The sequence below is a fragment of the Epinephelus moara genome, chromosome 11 (genome assembly GCF_006386435.1).
Source record: "Epinephelus moara isolate mb chromosome 11, YSFRI_EMoa_1.0, whole genome shotgun sequence".
NCBI classification, from domain to species: Eukaryota; Metazoa; Chordata; class Actinopteri; order Perciformes; family Serranidae; genus Epinephelus; species Epinephelus moara.
The window spans coordinates 26971138-26989474 of record NC_065516.1 but is presented as its reverse complement, the minus strand read 5'-3'; the positions used below and the strand labels follow the sequence as shown (position 1 = coordinate 26989474).

The 18337-nt window shown below is 42.9% G+C and overlaps 1 protein-coding gene across 1 annotated transcript in view; it reads right to left on the bottom strand.

Annotated features, from left to right (window-relative positions):
- The window catches only part of ofcc1 (orofacial cleft 1 candidate 1), a 111276-nt gene that overhangs the window by 13664 nt on the left and 79275 nt on the right, over nt 1–18337 (bottom strand). The window contains exon 24 of the mRNA XM_050056735.1: nt 3926–4123. Coding sequence (XP_049912692.1) covers nt 3926–4123 — 198 coding nt within the window. The remainder of the gene's footprint in view (nt 1–3925; nt 4124–18337) is intronic.

Genomic DNA, 18337 nt, shown 5'->3' with positions numbered 1-18337 from the left:
ATAATTTGCGGAGAGAGGTAATATTCAAGCTGGCAGAGCCTTAGTTGTGCATCTTTAATGGAAGTTTTACAGAAGCTGAGCCAGTTCTTGCATATGCTGCTGCCTCCCATATGGAGGAAAGGAGACAAAAGGGGCACAGTTGGCTTGTCCTATCTTTTTATAAGTCCATCGACACTTAAATGCTAGCCCCGGAGAAAAAACGACACAGGGGGACATAAACCCACTGTGGTTTTAGGAGGGAAGATAATGACTTTGCCTGCATTAATTTCTTCATCAGCCATCTTGTTTCCTCAGACAGAGTGGTTATGAGGCCTTCTCTGAAGGTCCTAGGTTATATAGATGCATTTCCCTGCATAATTTCGGCCCTAACAGTTGTTGTCAGCAGTGCGTTTTGCGAGTTGGCAGCTGGGGAACATCTGTTTATAGGTAATGAGTGTTTGAAAAGCTACACCTCACTTTACCTTTAATGTCTTTTATTGGAGCACACTGATGGGAACGCAGCTTTAACTTTTTGTATTGTTGTGATTCAGCGAGAAGATTCCTTCAACATGGTCAATATTACAAACACCTGCCTTGGGCAACACGCTGAATGAGAGCGTATGATGGATCATTAATATTAACTTTCTTTAAACAGAATTCAATATGCAAGTCAATAAAGACTTCATTATGGTTATATTTTTTACTGCACAGCCACAACTCAGACTTTTCTGCTTCCACTCCGTTCCTACTTCTTGCTAACGATGCAACACTGAAAGAAGAAGAGGAAAAAAAACTTTCAGTCAACAGTGCTGGTTCAATAATGGCTGAATAAACAACAGAAATATTTCGTTTCTCATGACTCTTGCTCAGTTTCTCAGTCTTCGGCAAATCAAACAGGACACACCTCACTGTTCTGCTCCTTTCAAACAGTGCCTAACAGTGTCTATAGCTCAGGGCACTTCTTCCAGGACTTGCTTTTTAAGGTGTTCGTTTAGACAAATTTTGGATGTAAATTTGTGGGTATTATGCAAAACAGCTGGCCCCTGAAGCTGTGGTCATGTTAGTCTAAGGGAGGAGCAAGTCCTTCGGGGCATCAGTGTCCAGGACACTGCCTGAGAAAACAGAGCTCTTTAAAGGAAATGAGCCATCCGTCAATATTTCCTCAGTAAATGGAAACAGACTTCTTAAGTAGGATTAGGCTTTTAACTAACTGGGGCAGAGAATGGAGTCATGTTATTACACAGGCAAACGACGCTTTTTTTTTTTTTGTCACTGTCGTTCTCCTATTTCAGGTATCATCTATAATCAAGACTTCAAAACAGAATGTAAAATATATTGTAGTTACTACTACTAATAATAGTGATAAAGGGGAAAAAATGTGTTTTCAATTGAAATGTAAAAACAAAAGTAATGGTATGCTGACATGCTGCAATAAAGCCTCTGTGGAAATGTCAAATACACCTCAGCATATTTGGCTTAAAGTAAAACAAATTACATTAGTTTTTTTTATTGCTCAAACAGGATTCAAGCTACATAATACTTAGGCTAGTAACATGGCAGTGTAACCACATCACCATAAAACATGCTATTATTCGGATAAGTGAATAAAGTAATAAGCCTATACAGGAAAACCCATAAAATTGCTTTAAAATGTCATAAATCTAAGAACAGAGGGGAACTTCTCTGCATTACTGTGGTCACTGCATCTCATAGCACAGCCCTTTTCTATTCCATTCTATATTTTTTATCTATTTAATTTTTGTCGAAGTGCCTGCACGGCTGTTATTTCTCTCTGAGGAGCTGTCACCTTACATCTGAAGGCCAGTTTGTACACAGCACCGTGTCGCAGTGTGTGTATCGCTGCCAGAATTATATAAAGCACTAATAAAATCAGCTCAAGTGTTCTTCCGAGTGCTGGGGATGCCCTTTGGTGATTCCTGGATCTTGCTCTATACATAAAACCAGTCTATATATTCAGGGGAGGATTAGTTTTGAATATGTAAAGTGGGGGTCCGCGCTGTGAGGCGAAGGGGAATGGCACAGTGCTCTCTCGGCGACGCTGCGTGTCGGTGTTATCGCTCCCCACTACCAGCGGGTGAAAGAGGATGCCATCGGCGTCTCTTGCTACTGGAGGTCCCTGCCTGTTAAGTTGCAAGGAACAGACAGCAACACCCAAGGGACACAGTGTGTGTGAGAAAAGAGAGCAACAGAGAGAGATAGTGTGTGTGTGTGTGTGTGTGTTTGTGTGTTTTCCAAGGACAGTAACACCTATCTTTCACTTAAGGTGGCCTTTATGAAACTCCCCTCACAGTATAAAGAATGGAGAGTCAGCACAGTAGAAAAGGCAGGAATTCAGTCTTTAACTCTCAGTGAGCTGATGTTTTGTGTATCAGGGTTATGGCTGTAGTAAATTTGTGTCCGCACCCATATTTGTGTGTCTCTGTTTTTTGTTTTTTTTGTGGATCCCATAATAACATTTTTCCACAGGAAGTGGAGATCCTCGTGTGTTTGCCTGTGTCAATGAGTGTGTGCTGTTTGGCTACGAACAATCCACCCAGATGTCTCATCTGCTATGCACAGGTCTAGAGGCTACATGCACACACATACACACCCAGACAGTGCGACACCAGTAATAAATATACCATGCTGTGTGTTTACTCACATAAGCTCACCATCACTCAAATTATGACGGAGAACCATTAGAACGCAAAAGAGCCTCAGAGCTAATTGTTAGCGCATACACCCCCCCCTCCACCCTCCTCCCTCCCTCGCTCCTCTGACATTCAAACTTCAAAAATATTAATTTTGTTGGGATGATCCAGGTTGCTCTTGGGCGACTGACAGAATGATTGAGGAAAGGAATGACTTCTTGCTACTGCAGCAGGAGTCACAAAGCACTACTTTTAATTAGGCAACAATCTGTGATTCAGTCTGTTTCTGACCTGCCTGTCTTGCAGGGACTTGAAGGACGAGGAGCTAAATATAAGCTGCAATAATTACAATGCACGGCAAAGTGAGGCAGCATTGTGTCCTCTTTTTTTTTTTTTTTTTGCTGTCAAAGATGACATTTCATCATAAGTCATATCAGTGTTAAAAAGGATGAGGTGCTGGAGTGTTTATTATCCCGTACAGATTGTAAATAGTTGGTACAAGCAGAAGAGACGAGGGGAAAGGTTGTTTTGTTGGAGCTTTGTTGACTTAGTTAAAGTAAGTAACAGTCAAATGATGAACTAAGTCTTGATTTGTGTCTCAGGGCAAATCCTGTCATTTTTTATTTGAAAAGAAGAACTAATTTCAACTCTGGTTTTACCCGAGGAGAAAATGAAAATCTGTCACGGTTCTTCACCCGTTCAGACCACAGAGCTGTACTGTTGTCTTTTTATTGTTCTGACAGCAGTGTAAGGAACTAGTTTCTGTTTCCATGTCTGTCCTATCCCCTTCTTGCTGTCTTTTGAGAGGGAGGAGAGAGAGAAAGAGGAAAGGAGGGAGTGTTTTGTGAACCTCCAATTCATCTCACCATTTCCTCTCCTTCCCTTTGTCCTCCTTTCTTTATTTTGCTAACTTCATATAGAGAGGGACCTTGCACGAAGCCCTATTATTTAAAAGATTTAGCTTATCATCAGTCAATATGCTTATTTTGACACAGATCTTTAGATGCAGGTAGAAATTAAAACTTATTTTCTTTATTAAAACAACAGATATAGAGGATTTTGCAGCCTCGGGATATGGTTTGTGCTGTATTTATGGCCAGATAATTCATACACTGTACTTCTAAAAGTACCTTTTCATACAGCAGAAACCATCACATTTAATCCCACTGGCAATATTATAAGGAAGAATTGACCCTGCATATTGTAAAACAAAACTTGTGTTCCACACCAGCAGTAAACGGGAATATTCAAGTATGTTGTCAAAATGTTTTGTGTACAATATGTTAAAATCCCACCTCAATGATAGCCCCATCCGGCTGTCGGAGGAAGTGCCTGTATCTTTGTTTCAGCCCGCTCAGGTACAGGGTGTAGACTGCCACATGGGTGCTGGTTTCGCCCTCTGGTAGTGGTGCACCTTCCCTTGGGGGGTCACTAAAGGCTGCAGAGCCTGCCAAGGGGTCTTCCACTGTCCAGATATAGTCATAGACCACCACCTAATCAAGCACAAACAAGAAGGGAGATGATGAGATATTGTGAGCTGGGACTGTAAACTCTTCTTTGTTTGATATCCAAGGCGAGCTGCTAAACAGTACTGTTAGAAAATAAACCCAAAAAGAAATTTCAAAAAATGAGAATGTGTGACAATATACAATGCGCACATGTGGGGAAAAAAATCCCACACAAATTGTATGTCAGGTAACTTTATTTTATTGAGACAACCCAATATCAAAAACCCATGTACAACCTATTAAAATCAGCCTGAACCTCACCTTGTAAACTGTTGTGTTCATTTTAATTACATACAACTGCAGCCACCAGATAAGCACCACTGGCATACAGTACATCAGCACACTAATTCCTAGTAGTGCATGAGTCCTATGGGGCCTGATCTGTGGCAGGTAAAGAGACAGGTTGTGTTTGTGATCATGTATACATATGTATAATCCTGGTGGCAGGCTTGTTTATGACTCTTTGTGTATGTGTGTATGTATGTGTGTTTGTGTGTGTGTGTGTATTAGGGGCTTACACACCTGTAATGCGCTGCCCTTCTGTATTAGGGTGAGACATGGGGAGCAAGCAGAGCGTGTAACATGTTATATAGGTCATGTAACTCGAAGTCATCCATGTGTGAAGATCATGGAAGCTCGCTCCCTCTCTGATAGTGTCTGCTGGTGAAGGCTTGAATGTGTGCTGATCACATGCACTATGGTAGATCTTATGTATCATATTGGGTAAAAGTAAAAGTTGTAAACCCATGTGCAAACATAAATATAAAGAAATAATACGACAGAACTATTTTTTTCTGACATAAATCCCAAATTCATGCTTTGGACTAGCAGGAAAAGGTAGGTCTTAATAACATAACTACACATACTTGGCCCAGGTGAAAGCACGCATGTGAGCGCATAGTTTCACTGGTGTGTATGTGAAACACTTTTTAAATGTTTTAGTGTGTTTGTATGTGTACATGCATGTGCTATGAGGAGCCATACAGGCCTTGTTGCAAACTTTAACTCTAATACCGCAGACTAATACCAGTGAAAACCTAACACACACACACACACACACACACACACACACACACTAAGCCACACACTCACACACAGTTAAAGTAATAAAGAGGAGGAAGTTTTTCAAGTAGTTTCTAAAACTCAAGGTGACCCCCTAATTGGCTGCGTAATTATGATTCGTCTAAAAATACAGAAAGAGGGAAAAAGGCAAACTCATTCAGCGGGCCATGAGTGGCAGGGTCAAGCTGAAGGAGAGGTTTAATTTGGCAATGCATTGCTGTCACCCCGCACTTAAAAACGGTTAGCCAAACACAACTCTAGGCACTTCACCGAGAAAACAGTGGGAGCCATTACCCCACTTGTAATTAGAGACATTGCATAAACTGCAAACCAGAAAGCCCCCACGAGGAGAAAGGACCACATTGTCAAAATGTCAAAGAGTCACGGGTGCAGAGAGAAAGACGACTAGTAAAGAACATTTAAAGAAGGTGTGCATGTGTGCGAGGGGGGGAGGTGGGGACGCGGGGATGCATCTCTTCAACGCTAATTAAGACGCTCATTAGTGAAATCGCCTCAACTGCGCCTTGCCTCTAGCTTGGCCTCGGCCCACACTGGGGGAAACTGATTACCTGAATTCCTTAAGTAATCAGCACCTCTGCTAGGCAGCAATCAGTCTGTTTGGATAGTGTGTGTATGTTGATTTGTTGCTTTTTTTCCCCTTTTTGAGGAAACACAAGTGGGAGTGTGCAGAAAATCCAAGAGCTCTTCTTATACGGTGGTCCTCAGCGTGCTCGTGATACAGTAAGGGATCACAAACATTTAAAGTCACGAATGTGGAACTGAGTATGAAAACATTCTTTCCCGCTGTGCTGGTCACAGGAAGTGTGCCCATGACCCGGTTGAGGCCCCAGTCCAGGATTTTATAAACCAAGCTGTACAGTGGTGATAGAAACACCATGGATTCAGCCTCTGTACTCTAAGTCACTTTGGTTAAACACACCTGCTTAAATTCCCCTGTATGGTGTGCATGTTTATGTATTTTGGCTTGCATGAAAATAGATTTTTTTGATGTTAGCCATGCCACCATCCTACGCTAATTAGCACGTGAAATCCACTTGACAAGACTAGACAAAAGCTTGAAAAGGTGTTTGTGTGTTCGGTTTGGGTGATGCCATTTCATGCAACGCACCATGGCTCTCAGGATGCATCATTGCTGAGACACAAAAAGGAAAGAGCATTAGAAGGCCTGTCTGCTCTACACTACTCTGTTCTGGTCTGTTGTGTTGCGTTATGGTGCTAGCCTGGCTTCTAGCCCTAGCTTGAGTGCTCTCTCCACTCCACCATTGTTCCATTTGATAGCACTAAGTGACTGATTTAGGTTCAATGCCTGCATGGAGCAGACAGGCCAGCTGTGGGTTAAGCAGATAGCATTCAAGTGAGCTAACCCAATTCAAACCCAATCAAGCCGGGATTTATTGTCGGGGTCTGTATTTAGAAATCTGATAGAGTCTGCATCAGTCCCTTGACTTGCATCAGGAGAGACGGGCCTTATTTCTTTTAACGGAGGACTATAAACGGCAAACCATGTTTTCCAGCAGGGACATAAATTTCAGGATTTGTAGACATTACCGCAAATGCACATAGAGAATGGGAGGGAGGGACAGGGGCACAGGAAGTGGGGATGGCACAGCTGCAGACATGGCTCCATGGTTCACAAATATAGTCTGTCTGTCTTTCTGGGAGAAGATGCGATTTCACACCAACCGAATCATACCATACCACGTATGAATGCAGAATAAAAGCAATCAGCACTCAAATACAGGCGCCTGTGGAAAGCTTTTCTTTTTAAAAATGCACTGTGACTTGTAATAAAATTCGACTGACCTGTCAATCACGTTTATTCAAGTGTGTGCAAATATAAAGTCTGTCAAGAGATGGATTTGGAATTCCTTTGCTGTTTGTGTTAGTTTGAGGCCAACAAATAGGCATCACTGCCTCGGAGATAAAAAGGATAAATGCACTACATTCTAAAAAGGATTTTCCTTTGTGTTATATATAAAAAAGTGACCCATATTCATACCTAAATTAGGATTTAAACTTGCAACTAACAGCTAAAAAGAGGGCAGGCTGATTCTGGGAATTAAATAGTAATTTTCCACCGGGTGACAGACTGGTCTAGTAATAACTATACGTCTGTCTCTACAGTGTATTTTATATACTTGTCTCACACGTCCTTGACTGTCACAAATATCGATGTCTGACATTTTCCTCCATTTCTTGACATGTCAGACGTAAACACAGTGTCTAGAGCTGACCATTATTAAAAGAGGACATTTCCCTGCTGACAGCCGAAACAGTTCCCAACTTGACCCCGTGACCCCATGCAGCAAACTTTGCCATTTTCAACTAATAATCAAAACACAGTGTCAAAATGGGAACCAAACACATGCCTCAGGAGCACATTTAAAGTCACCCATAGTCAACCCATGCGTGCCTTAATCCTCCATTGTAAAAACAGTACCAGAAGGGGGGGATGCATCACTGATTAATAAACACAAACTAACAAGGCCCCAGAGCGAGTTATCCATAGGCATTAAATATTAAGCTTTTATTGGGAGTGTGAGTATACATGTGTGTTTGAATGCAATATATGAGTACATGTGGTATGTTCATGTGTGTGTGACTGAACTGAAGGGAGGAGAGAAGGAGAAGTCTCCATAGCCAGGCAGACTGAGCCGGGCTGGCGACTGTCCAGGACAGGAGCCTAAGGCGTGGGCACGAACAGGCCTGTCAGTCCCCCTGATCCTTTAATGATTGATCCAAACTAGATAGCCATCATTACCATTCATGTACTCTCTCTTCCCCAGGTCTCCCTTCCTCTGTCTAATTTTACCTTCCATTTGCATGTTCCCATGGACTAATTAAATCTTTCCCCTCTCTCTCTCTCTCTCTGCGTCTCTTTACCTCACTCTCTCTGTCTTTCTTTCTCTCTCCGTGTCCATTGGTATGAAAAATAATGCAGCACATTTTTGGCACATTATTATGTATGAAATGTGAGGGCATAATGTATTCCAGTTGGTTGAAGTTCTCTAGACCCTGTCTGTAATGAGCACAACAGAAGCAGACTTGCCGCACAGCCTGTGTGAACGCTGTACCTCCCTTCTCTCCCCTCTCTGTCTCCCTCGCTATCTCCCCACTTGAAGACAAAAGCTGCTGACCTTCCCTCCGTCTACCATCCACACACTTCCTTCAGCTTCCCACCCTTCACGCAGTTCATACAAAGGAGGGCCGGGGTTTTCTCCTGCCACTGCCATGATCATTTTGGTTTGTAGTTCTGTCCCACTTGGCTTTAATTTACAGTGGGAAAATAATTAGAATCTCACTTTTGCGAAGAGTGGAGTGAAAATGTAAACAATGCTTCCCTGCGGGCGGGTGCTTCATCACTTTGACAGGTGCATTTGAATTTGCCTGGGTGGCGGACAGGCTTGGTTATTTATGTGTCAGTCGCACATGGAAGCCCCGGCTGTGGCTGGGACTATGGTTGGGACTGAGACTAGGAAGGAGATTGGAGCTCTGTTGAGTGGGGGGTACAGGTTTGCATTTGGGAGAAGGCTGAGGATGGTGCTGGTTCTGCAGCTGGTGCTTGGAATGGGGCTGTGGCTGGTTCTGGCACTTAGAAAAGGGCCACAGCAGTATTGGGAATGGAGCTGAATGTGGAGCTGGTGCTGTGGCTGAGTACTGGTGCTGAAATCTGGAGGAGGCTAGATTTAATGAAAGGGTCTGTATTTGGGCATGGGAATTTGGATGTGGATGATGCTTGGTGTGGTGCTATCTTTGAAAATGAATTGAAGAAAAACAGTGTATTGACTTGGCTTTATAGGCTGGTACCAGCATGTTCTAATAACTCTGGAGCTTAGCTTCCTGTGAAAAAAAAGAGTATTTTGAGCACACAGATCATTGGAAATGTTTTAAAAGGTGCCAAGTCACCTGATTATAAGCCAATTTTCCATAATGCAATTTTAATCTAGTGCCGAAGAGGAACCAAATCTGAGTCATGAAAAGCATTGGCAAAGTCCATCTGGAAACATGCAGACTATCTGAGACACGTATTGGAGCAGTTGTTGTTGTTGGGTTAGCCTATCCCCATCTGGACCACTGCTGTATATTAAAGCATGAAGGCGGAACTCCAGTCTCCCCCCTCTGGCAGTGAGAGTAATTACATAAACACTGTTGACACGAGCTCATGACGTATGTATGCAGGTGAGCTTACCTCATCTCTGCGCATGTTTTTTTCTTTTACTTTAATCCTTCCTTTGAACGCCAACTTTCTTTTTTACCTGGAGCATCCCCCCCAGGAACTTTTCTTGAACGCCTCTTAGGATTTTCCCCCATAGCTTCGGCCATACTCCCAGCTGCTGCTCTGTCCGTAAAGTTGCCACAGACACCTGACACCAAAACTTTGGTATACTGTGAAATACAGAGAGCTTTCCCTGACAGCGATAGTCTTATTTAGCATTGTGTGAACTCAACTGGCAAGTGCTTGAATGTAATGGACATTCATTTAAATGTATAAATCCCACACTCCAACTTTAAGAAAGGCCGAGTGATCCTCACACAAACCTGTAAGAGCCAGTTAGTCAACTTAAGACATGGCAATAGACGAGGCCTAATGATGTCCATGATGATTCTCATTGACAGAGGACTGATTTAAAGGGTAAAGTAATATTTGCATCAAGCAAATATCAGGACAATGGAAACTGCTCAGGGATTTTGGATTGTTGAACCAAACACGAGGTGATGAGAATTTATATCAGTATCTAATTTGTATGCCTCATATAAAAGGCTTATTGTCTCCTAACAACTTTACCAACTACTGTACAGAAGCTACTGTGTCTTAAACCAAACCACAAAGCACTGATTTCAATAAACATTGATTTCAGTAGCCTATCTCTTTCTGTCTCTTGTGTTTATATTGTCACCCTAACATTGTCAGGCGTTCCCATTTGACACAGATTTTTCCGTACATCTCAAAACAAAAGGCAGTCATAACATGAGAATGCAGCAGGCACACTAGCACAGATAGAGCAGAAAGGAGCATCAATGATTATTGCCAAGTGAGAGAAGAGGTAGACATGGTTGCTTCTTTTGTCCACAGATCCTCATCCACATGCACGCACACACACACACACACACGCTCATCTACATGCTAACACACACACACACATACAACCATGCTCACAAACAGACAAAGCCTCACACAGTGCGAGGCCACGCATGCGTGCATCTCCAGTGCCTGCGGGCGCTTGGGGCTAGGCAGCAGGGAATGGGGGGAGGGAGGGAGGGAGGGAGGGGAAGGGAGGGGAGGGTTGTGGGGAGATGGGGAGNGCCTCACACATGCGAGGCCACGCATGCGTGCATCTCCAGTGCCTGCGGGCGCTTGGGGCTAGGCAGCAGGGAATGGGGGGAGGGAGGGAGGGGAAGGGAGGGGAGGGTTGTGGGGAGATGGGGAGGAGGGAGTTGGGGGGAGAGAGGAGTGTGTACTGTGCAGAGGCTCTCTAAGCTATAGAGGGTCAATCCCTCCACTCCACTCCACCCCACCACCACCACCCTGTCTGTCAGAGCTGGCCCGGACTCAAGGCCTGTTTGCTGAGCACTGGGTTCATACCACAGACTGTATGTAGGCACACAAACACGAGTGCCAACACGGCTCATGGACACACACATATGCACTGGGTTCACACGCTCACACACCAATCTGAAATAACAAGAATATATACTGTGGTACAGATGCACAAGCTTTGTACATCAGGGGTCACAGTGCATAAATGCACATCCACAGAGATAGTAATGCATGCACATGTACACACACAGATACATACGCTGGCTTCATGCAATACACACAGGGTCAAGACAGGCTGCAGCACATTCCACATGGCTGGGAACAGACCAAACCACGAAGCATAAAAGACCACCGACATACATGCATGGATAAGCCAAGCAATGTCAGCCATTAGAACGGAAATAGATATGCTATTATTGTAAATTTGGCCAATATGTGGACGGTCGGAAGATATAATTGGAGCAGCTTGAAAATGGCATGGATGCACACTGTCTGTGTTGGGCCTGATTTGGCTGAGGCAAAGGTCCGTGTCTGGTTAAACGCACCACTGGACAAGACAGGCCACCCATTCATATTTGCATGCAGGGACACACGCATACTGTACACACACACACACACGTGCGTGCACACACCCAGTGACAAAATGGCTAGTACGCTACAGTAGCTTTCATCCACCCTCCTCTCATTACTGTGCCTATAAAGCAAATCGCCGTCTATAAATATTTCAACTTGAGTAATCATGGTTAAAGTGCAATAACACACTCCATCCAAAAGTAGCACGGACCAAATTGGACTTCGAGAAAAGATAAACAAGCAGCAATGACTATATTTACAGTCAGAATAAACTGAACAACTTTAAAAGAGATTATCCAGTGAGATAGTATCTCTGAGTGCCTGAGATAATCCAGAAAATAAGATATGCATAATTCACTGTTACTAATCTCCTTTGCGGAAAATAAAGCCTACTCCCAGCCTACAGTAAACAACTCAGATCGTAGCCCAGCTTCTGCTTGCACACCATGTCTGACTCACCCTGGGCCCTAAGGAGATCACTTTTCCAGGTTTGCTCTGAAGCACATTGAAGTTCACCTGCAACTTTGTTTAACAAAGGGAAAGATGTGTGTTCAGGGATGATATACGAGGATGATTAAAGCATTTAACACATTAAATTAATGACTCCATCTGCAAATATGTAACCTCAAACCTGAACTACCACATATGAGCAAGCATTGCAACGTGTGGTTGTGTAATTTTAAATATTTGCAAGAAGATGAACTAAAGGATTAATATAAAAATGAATAAAGCACTTTGAAACACATGCCTCTATTGAAAATTACAGTTCAGCAGCACCCTGCAACCAGAGACCGCTCACATAAACCAGACTATTGAGAATGTTTTTATATCTTACACCAAACTATTTCAGTGTTTATAGACATGCCCCCTCCTGGTAATTCTTGAAAGCATGTTTTCTCACTGGAACACATATTTTAAGACGTTTTGCTCGATTCTCAGAATTTCAGGAGTTCAGGCTTCATATTAAGATGCGGCAGACAGATGTCAAAGTTGAGTATTGCCTTTGATATCCAAAATTTGACTTTGGAGTAGCTTCAACCTAATCAGGCCTCGGAGGCTGGAGGTGATAAGTATCCAAGCCAATAACCGAAATGAGAGCTGGGGAATCAGTAGTACGACGCACACACATGCGCGCGCACACACACACACACACACTGTCTCTTTAAGGTTATGAGTGAAACCCTTATGAAAAAAACCCCTCCAAATGTCTATCTCTCCTCGGGATGTCATGTGGGGCTGTTAAGACGCGACACCTGTCACAATCACCAGACCTTCCTCATCCCCTCCGGGCCGCAGGAAGCGGCCAAGGTCAAACTCTTTAAAGGAGAGGAAGGGAGAAAGGGGGAAAGAAGTGACTAACGGCGGACAGTCACAAAGAATCAGATCTGTCAAGTTCAAGCTGTAAAGCCTCTGTGGAGTCTGAGGCTGTATATGCATCTTTATATGTATGTGTGAGTGAGCTTTACATACAGCATCACCCCTGTGCGTACCATATGCATGTCGTCATATTTTGCTTTGTAACATTTCTTCAGCTGACAATTAGCTTTCCACAATAATTACTGGTCCACACATTTAACATTAATCAATCAACCTTTTGGTCTTTATCCACATGACCTATCTGAGCCATGTAGTTTGGTCGCAAAACCTCTGGAACTGACATACTTTAACTCCTCTAAATTTTTGCTCAGTGTGTGCAGTGCTGCTGAAATCTTTTCTGACTCTTCAACAGTCCAGTCTGTTGCCTTCTGTTTCACATTATGGGATGGCAAGGGAACAGGCCCAGGACTCTTTAGGATGGAGGAGGAAGGAGGTGAGGTACAGTAGAGGATGAGGAGAAGGAAGGAAAGACGGACAAGCATCTCAATGTGGTGAAAACCTGGCGTCAATTTAACCTCCTCCAGCTGGACATGTTTTGACAGCTGACAGGCGAAGCTTCATATTATGAAGAAACTGAGGGAAAAATCTCCTTCCTCACTGACGGAGTCACAAGTGTCCGAAACACTCGAAGAACACAGTGTTTTGAAATAGCCTCCAAGAATCTTAGCTTGATCCTTTCTGTGTGACACAGAGGTCGAGCGTACTGTAGGCTGCTAACCAAAGGCACTTCCTTGTTTTGACTTGCTTTTTCATTTTTCCCTCCCTCTTTTCCCTCTGACAGAGATGCCTGCCCAGGCCCAGGCTTTGGTAGATAATGACATCCTCTCCCTGGATTAATTGTGAGGGACACATTAAGCAATGGGGCTGACACTCCCTGTAATTAAACTGTTCACACCGACGAGTTCATACTGGAACACTTTCTCCCTTCTCTCTCTATGTGCTGCTGGAATTGTGGGCCTGTTTGGAAATGGGATGAGACATTATAGTGGTTTGTTTGTGAGAGAAAGTGAGTGCATGAAATTTGAGGGCTGTGCCTGTGTTCACAAAACTAGAATAATCGTATTGGCCAGATAATAAACCTTGATTACTAGATGAGCATACACCTGTTTTCAGATTTAAGAAACACATCAAATAAAATTACTAGCATTCAATAAATGCGATGTTGGAGAAAAAAGATAGCAAACCCTAAAGAAAATCAACATTCAACCATAATGATCGCTCTGTCCACCTTTGTTTGTAAAACAGCTGAAAGTACCTGCGTCCACAGAACCACTGAGACATCAGTAATTGCTGTTCCTGTGTCCATGCCCTCACATGCCCGGTCTCTTGAGAAAGCCACAGTATATATGGACCTATTGTGTACGGCCCCTTGCGCCAAACAGCAGGTGCTAAACAGAGGTCAAAGAAGTGTATCACAGAGAACAATGCTGACTGAAAAAAGGGTGCAAGGGACAGACTAATGGAGAACAGCTCTCCTCCCACAGCTCATTTAAGGCAGAGGTGGGCTCTGGGGTAAATGTGCAAAAAAAGCTCTGTTGTTTGGAAAGTTGTTCTTTAAGTAATTTGCGTTGAATAAAATCGTATGTGTGTGAATTGGGAAGGAGGAAGGAGGGTGCACGTGTCTGATCTTTATCTGTTTCCCCCCCCTTTTCTTTTTTAACCACTGTGTACCGCTTTCACACATTACTGCCCAGCAATGACCTTTTCAGGAACACAGGCATGTAGCCTTTGCAGTCATATCTCATATTGAGCTCCCTAATGCTCTGACTGCGGATGCTGTGCTTGCTGCTACGTCGCTCCTGTCCTTGCCTGCCTGCTTTGCTATCGCCTCGGGGCCGTTGGGGCCCTCAGCGCTGTCCACTAAAAAAAAAAGAAAAGAAAAAAACCCATCCGCTGTAATTGAAGAAGCCACTCTAATGTGACATGCACATACGGGCGCGCAGAGTGGTTTGCATGCATGTACTCACACTTACAAATGTGCATGACAGTGTACACACATGCACGGACGTACAGTATAAGCACATGAATGCACACACATGCACGTGCACAGCGACCACTTTGCTCTTTGGTAGAGGTTACTCGGGGGTTGGGAGGACTCACTCACACACACTCACTCACACACACACACACACCATAGACCAATAGTTGCCCTCTGACTCTAGACGACCCCTTCTGTGCTGCTAAAGCACTCAGCTCCTCCTCTCCTCTCTCGGTGTTCCTGTGTTGCTGTTATGGGTTCCTGTTCAGAAGCTGAGGGTTCTATTGTTGTGTGACAGCGGTTCCTGTGTATCCTGTCACGGCCTACTGCTCCTTCTGTCCGCCTTCCTCTCCGAAGCTTCTTCTTCCTCTTACTTGAGTTTAGATTTGCATCTCAGGTGGCCTCATACTCACATCACTGTACTAAAGCGAGACAGCGAGACTGATGATTTCACCAGGTGAAGTGCTGCACTGCATTGTTGTCTTGTAAATAGAGATTCAACTGAACTGCTTTATTGTAGTTTAGAGGCCATGCTGATTGTATGATGTCAAAACTCATTTACAGTGATAGATTTGAAATTAAAATAAGTAAGGTGTTCTTGTCAGTTTTGCATGTTCATGTTGTGTAGCAAACTGTAGGCGCATCATATTATTTCGTCTAAAAAGCGAGGCAATATAGAATACTTCCAAATTAGCTTTTGCAATGAGATTCAGGCTTTCTTTTCTCACATGTAACTGGTAGAAAACAAAGATGACCCTGGTGTCTCTCTGGTCAGGTGGTAGCATCACGATGCTGCTATAGATTAAGATGGAGAACACATCTCACATGATTAACAGCCAGCCTTCCAGACTCAAGTTATCATTACCATTCCAATCTGTGCTGTTTGACTCTCAACAGGTTTACTCCCCACCAACCACGCTGCTGTTGCAAAGCACCTTGGGTGTTCCCAAACTCGCCCGCTGGTAACCCATTACCTAGACATACGGAGACAAACGGCATGAAGGTACGCAAATGTTGATGCAATCAGGTTGCGAAAACATCTCCAGGGCCACCACACATACCCCGTCTCTCTCGTCTCTCCCTCCTTCCCCACTTCTTTTAATCTCTCCCTCTCTCCTTCAATTATCACAATGTCACCACCACCACTGGGAAACTTTCCTTTTGCTGAATGAAAAGAGCTTTGCAGCGGGTAAGCCGGTGCTCTACTCTGTCATTGTCATAGCAGTGGCTCTGACAAAACAGTTTGCGTACCTGCTTAAGTATTACAGAAATTAACACCTCCCTTCCAGGTACAGTAATCAACGGGGTGACGGGAGACAATTAATTAGGTCCATCTGCATCACTGCCTTTACATAATTAATGGGGCTCATTACTGAACCAGTAGTATGATGTGGAGCTTGCTAGCACACTCACTAGCTCAGAGCACGGCAGAACTAAAAGCACAAGGAAAGAGAAGACTTTGTTTGTTTGCATTTTGTACAAATTTCCCTCTGGTTGACTGATCTGTCAACTTTTTATTGGCTTATTTCAAAGGTTTGTCACTGTTTTCAAGGCTCAACTGCCTGAAAAACAGTGACACAGAGTCACTAGAATACTGTCATTCATATTTAATTATGTACAGTTTTGAGGTACTTGTACTCTATTTGAGTATTTCCATTTACTGCTATTTTATACTTCTTCCCCACCACAATTATTGTACTTTTTGCTCCACTTGATTTATTAAAATGTAGTTACTTTTCAAATCGAGATTTTCCAAACAAAACAGAGATTACAAGAGAGAGTCAGAGATTAAACTACCAACAGTAACTTAAGTAGTTAAAGGTCCAGCATGTGGGATTTAGAGGCATCTATTAGCAGAAATGGAATATAATATTCATAACTTTTTTCATTAGTGTATAATGACCTGACAATAAGAATCATTGTGTTCTGGTTACCCTAAAATAAGCTGTTTATATCTACATGCGGAGCAGGTCCCCTTCCACGGAGTCGGCCATGTTGTTTCTACAGTAGCCCAGAACGGACAAATCAAACACTGGCTCTAGATAGGACCATTTTCACAATGGTTACCAGAGTTCTCCTTCACGCTTGGCACACTGGAGAAGTCTCAGTTCTGCAACCTCACAGCTAGCATGCTAATGAAACCTACACATGACCAACAACAACGTTAAAAGTACCATGTACACATTAATACATAAATAATAATAATCTAATTTTACAACAACATAACACTGAAGGTAGCTACTCTGCGTACTGGGTCCTTTCACTTATGATACTTCAAGTGCATTTTATTGCTAATAACTTTTTCTTGAGTGAAATTTCATAGCGGAGTGTTTTTAACACAGTGGTATTACTACTTTTAGTACAGTTAAAGATCTGAGTACTTCTTCCACCTCTGCTGCCAAGTGACAACCCAATCAACCACACTTCACTATAAAGTAGAATATAAGAATAAGAACATTACTAGGGCTGTACCTGCCTCACAATTATGCCAGTTAAATTGGATTTGTCTCACTGTTTTTATTATTATGATACTATTCATTTCTTCATTCGTAATAAAATTTGAACAAGTTTCGGCTATAGTAAACCGGCCAAATTAGCCCTCTAAGCTAATGCTTGCTGACTACGCTGACAATGGATCAGACATATGTGACATTTTTTTGCTGACACGAGATATCAAACAAATGCCAGAGACTATATCTTGTAAAGTTGTTGTGAGCTGTAAATTAGCCACTTCTAAGCAGAACGTAGAAAATATTGTTATCTCTGAATCTGACAGGGCAAAGACTCTCCTCCTCTGGACTCATCCAGGGTCTGAGTCCTGTATGGAGAGCAGCATGAAAGCGAAGAAAGCTCACTCTGCAGCTACTTCTGGGGACTGAAACATCCCCAGAAGTGCACTGCAAACTGAATGACAAAAACAAAACAAAACAATGAATGCTCAACTTAAAGAATCTCAGTCAACTGAGGGGTCTCAAACTGATGATTCGAATCTTCAGCTTTTAATGAGCAGTCTTAAACGTCACATTAATTTAAATGGAAAACAAGAAAACTTAGTATGTAAAATGTGCGGCATCTGCTATATATATACATAGAAGTAGGGACGTGTGAGTTAAGTCTTAAAGAATTTCAATTATGAAAAATGCCATAATTGGTGGGTGAGCTAATGCCCCCTCTCTCAGCTGTTATCCACAACACTTGAGGCAAATGATCTTTGACGGAAACTCATTCTTTTTCCTTCCTTCCTGGGATCAAATTAAAGAGCACACAGGTAGATAGATCCTTGGCTCATTCGCCCCCTCTCCGCTTAGCCGCTAAGCTCCACTGCTGACATCTTAACCTGAGAGTCATATTTAAACCTTGAAGCAACTTCAATGATCATATGGCATAGAGGAATCTATAATATAAAGTTAATTGGTGAGAAAGTAAAAATTAGATTATGTTTTATGACCGCCTTGTGAAAATTACAAGTTTGATAATAATAGGCCATTTGCAGGTTGGTTATTGAATGTGGATTCTTTTTTTATTGTTTCAGTGCTGGAGGGAGACACAGCATCAGAGAGATTTTGCTGACTTCTGAGTTACAGCACAGCACATCCGCAAAACTAGTTTCAACTTAATTGATTATAATCATCTTTCATTTTGTTTTGCT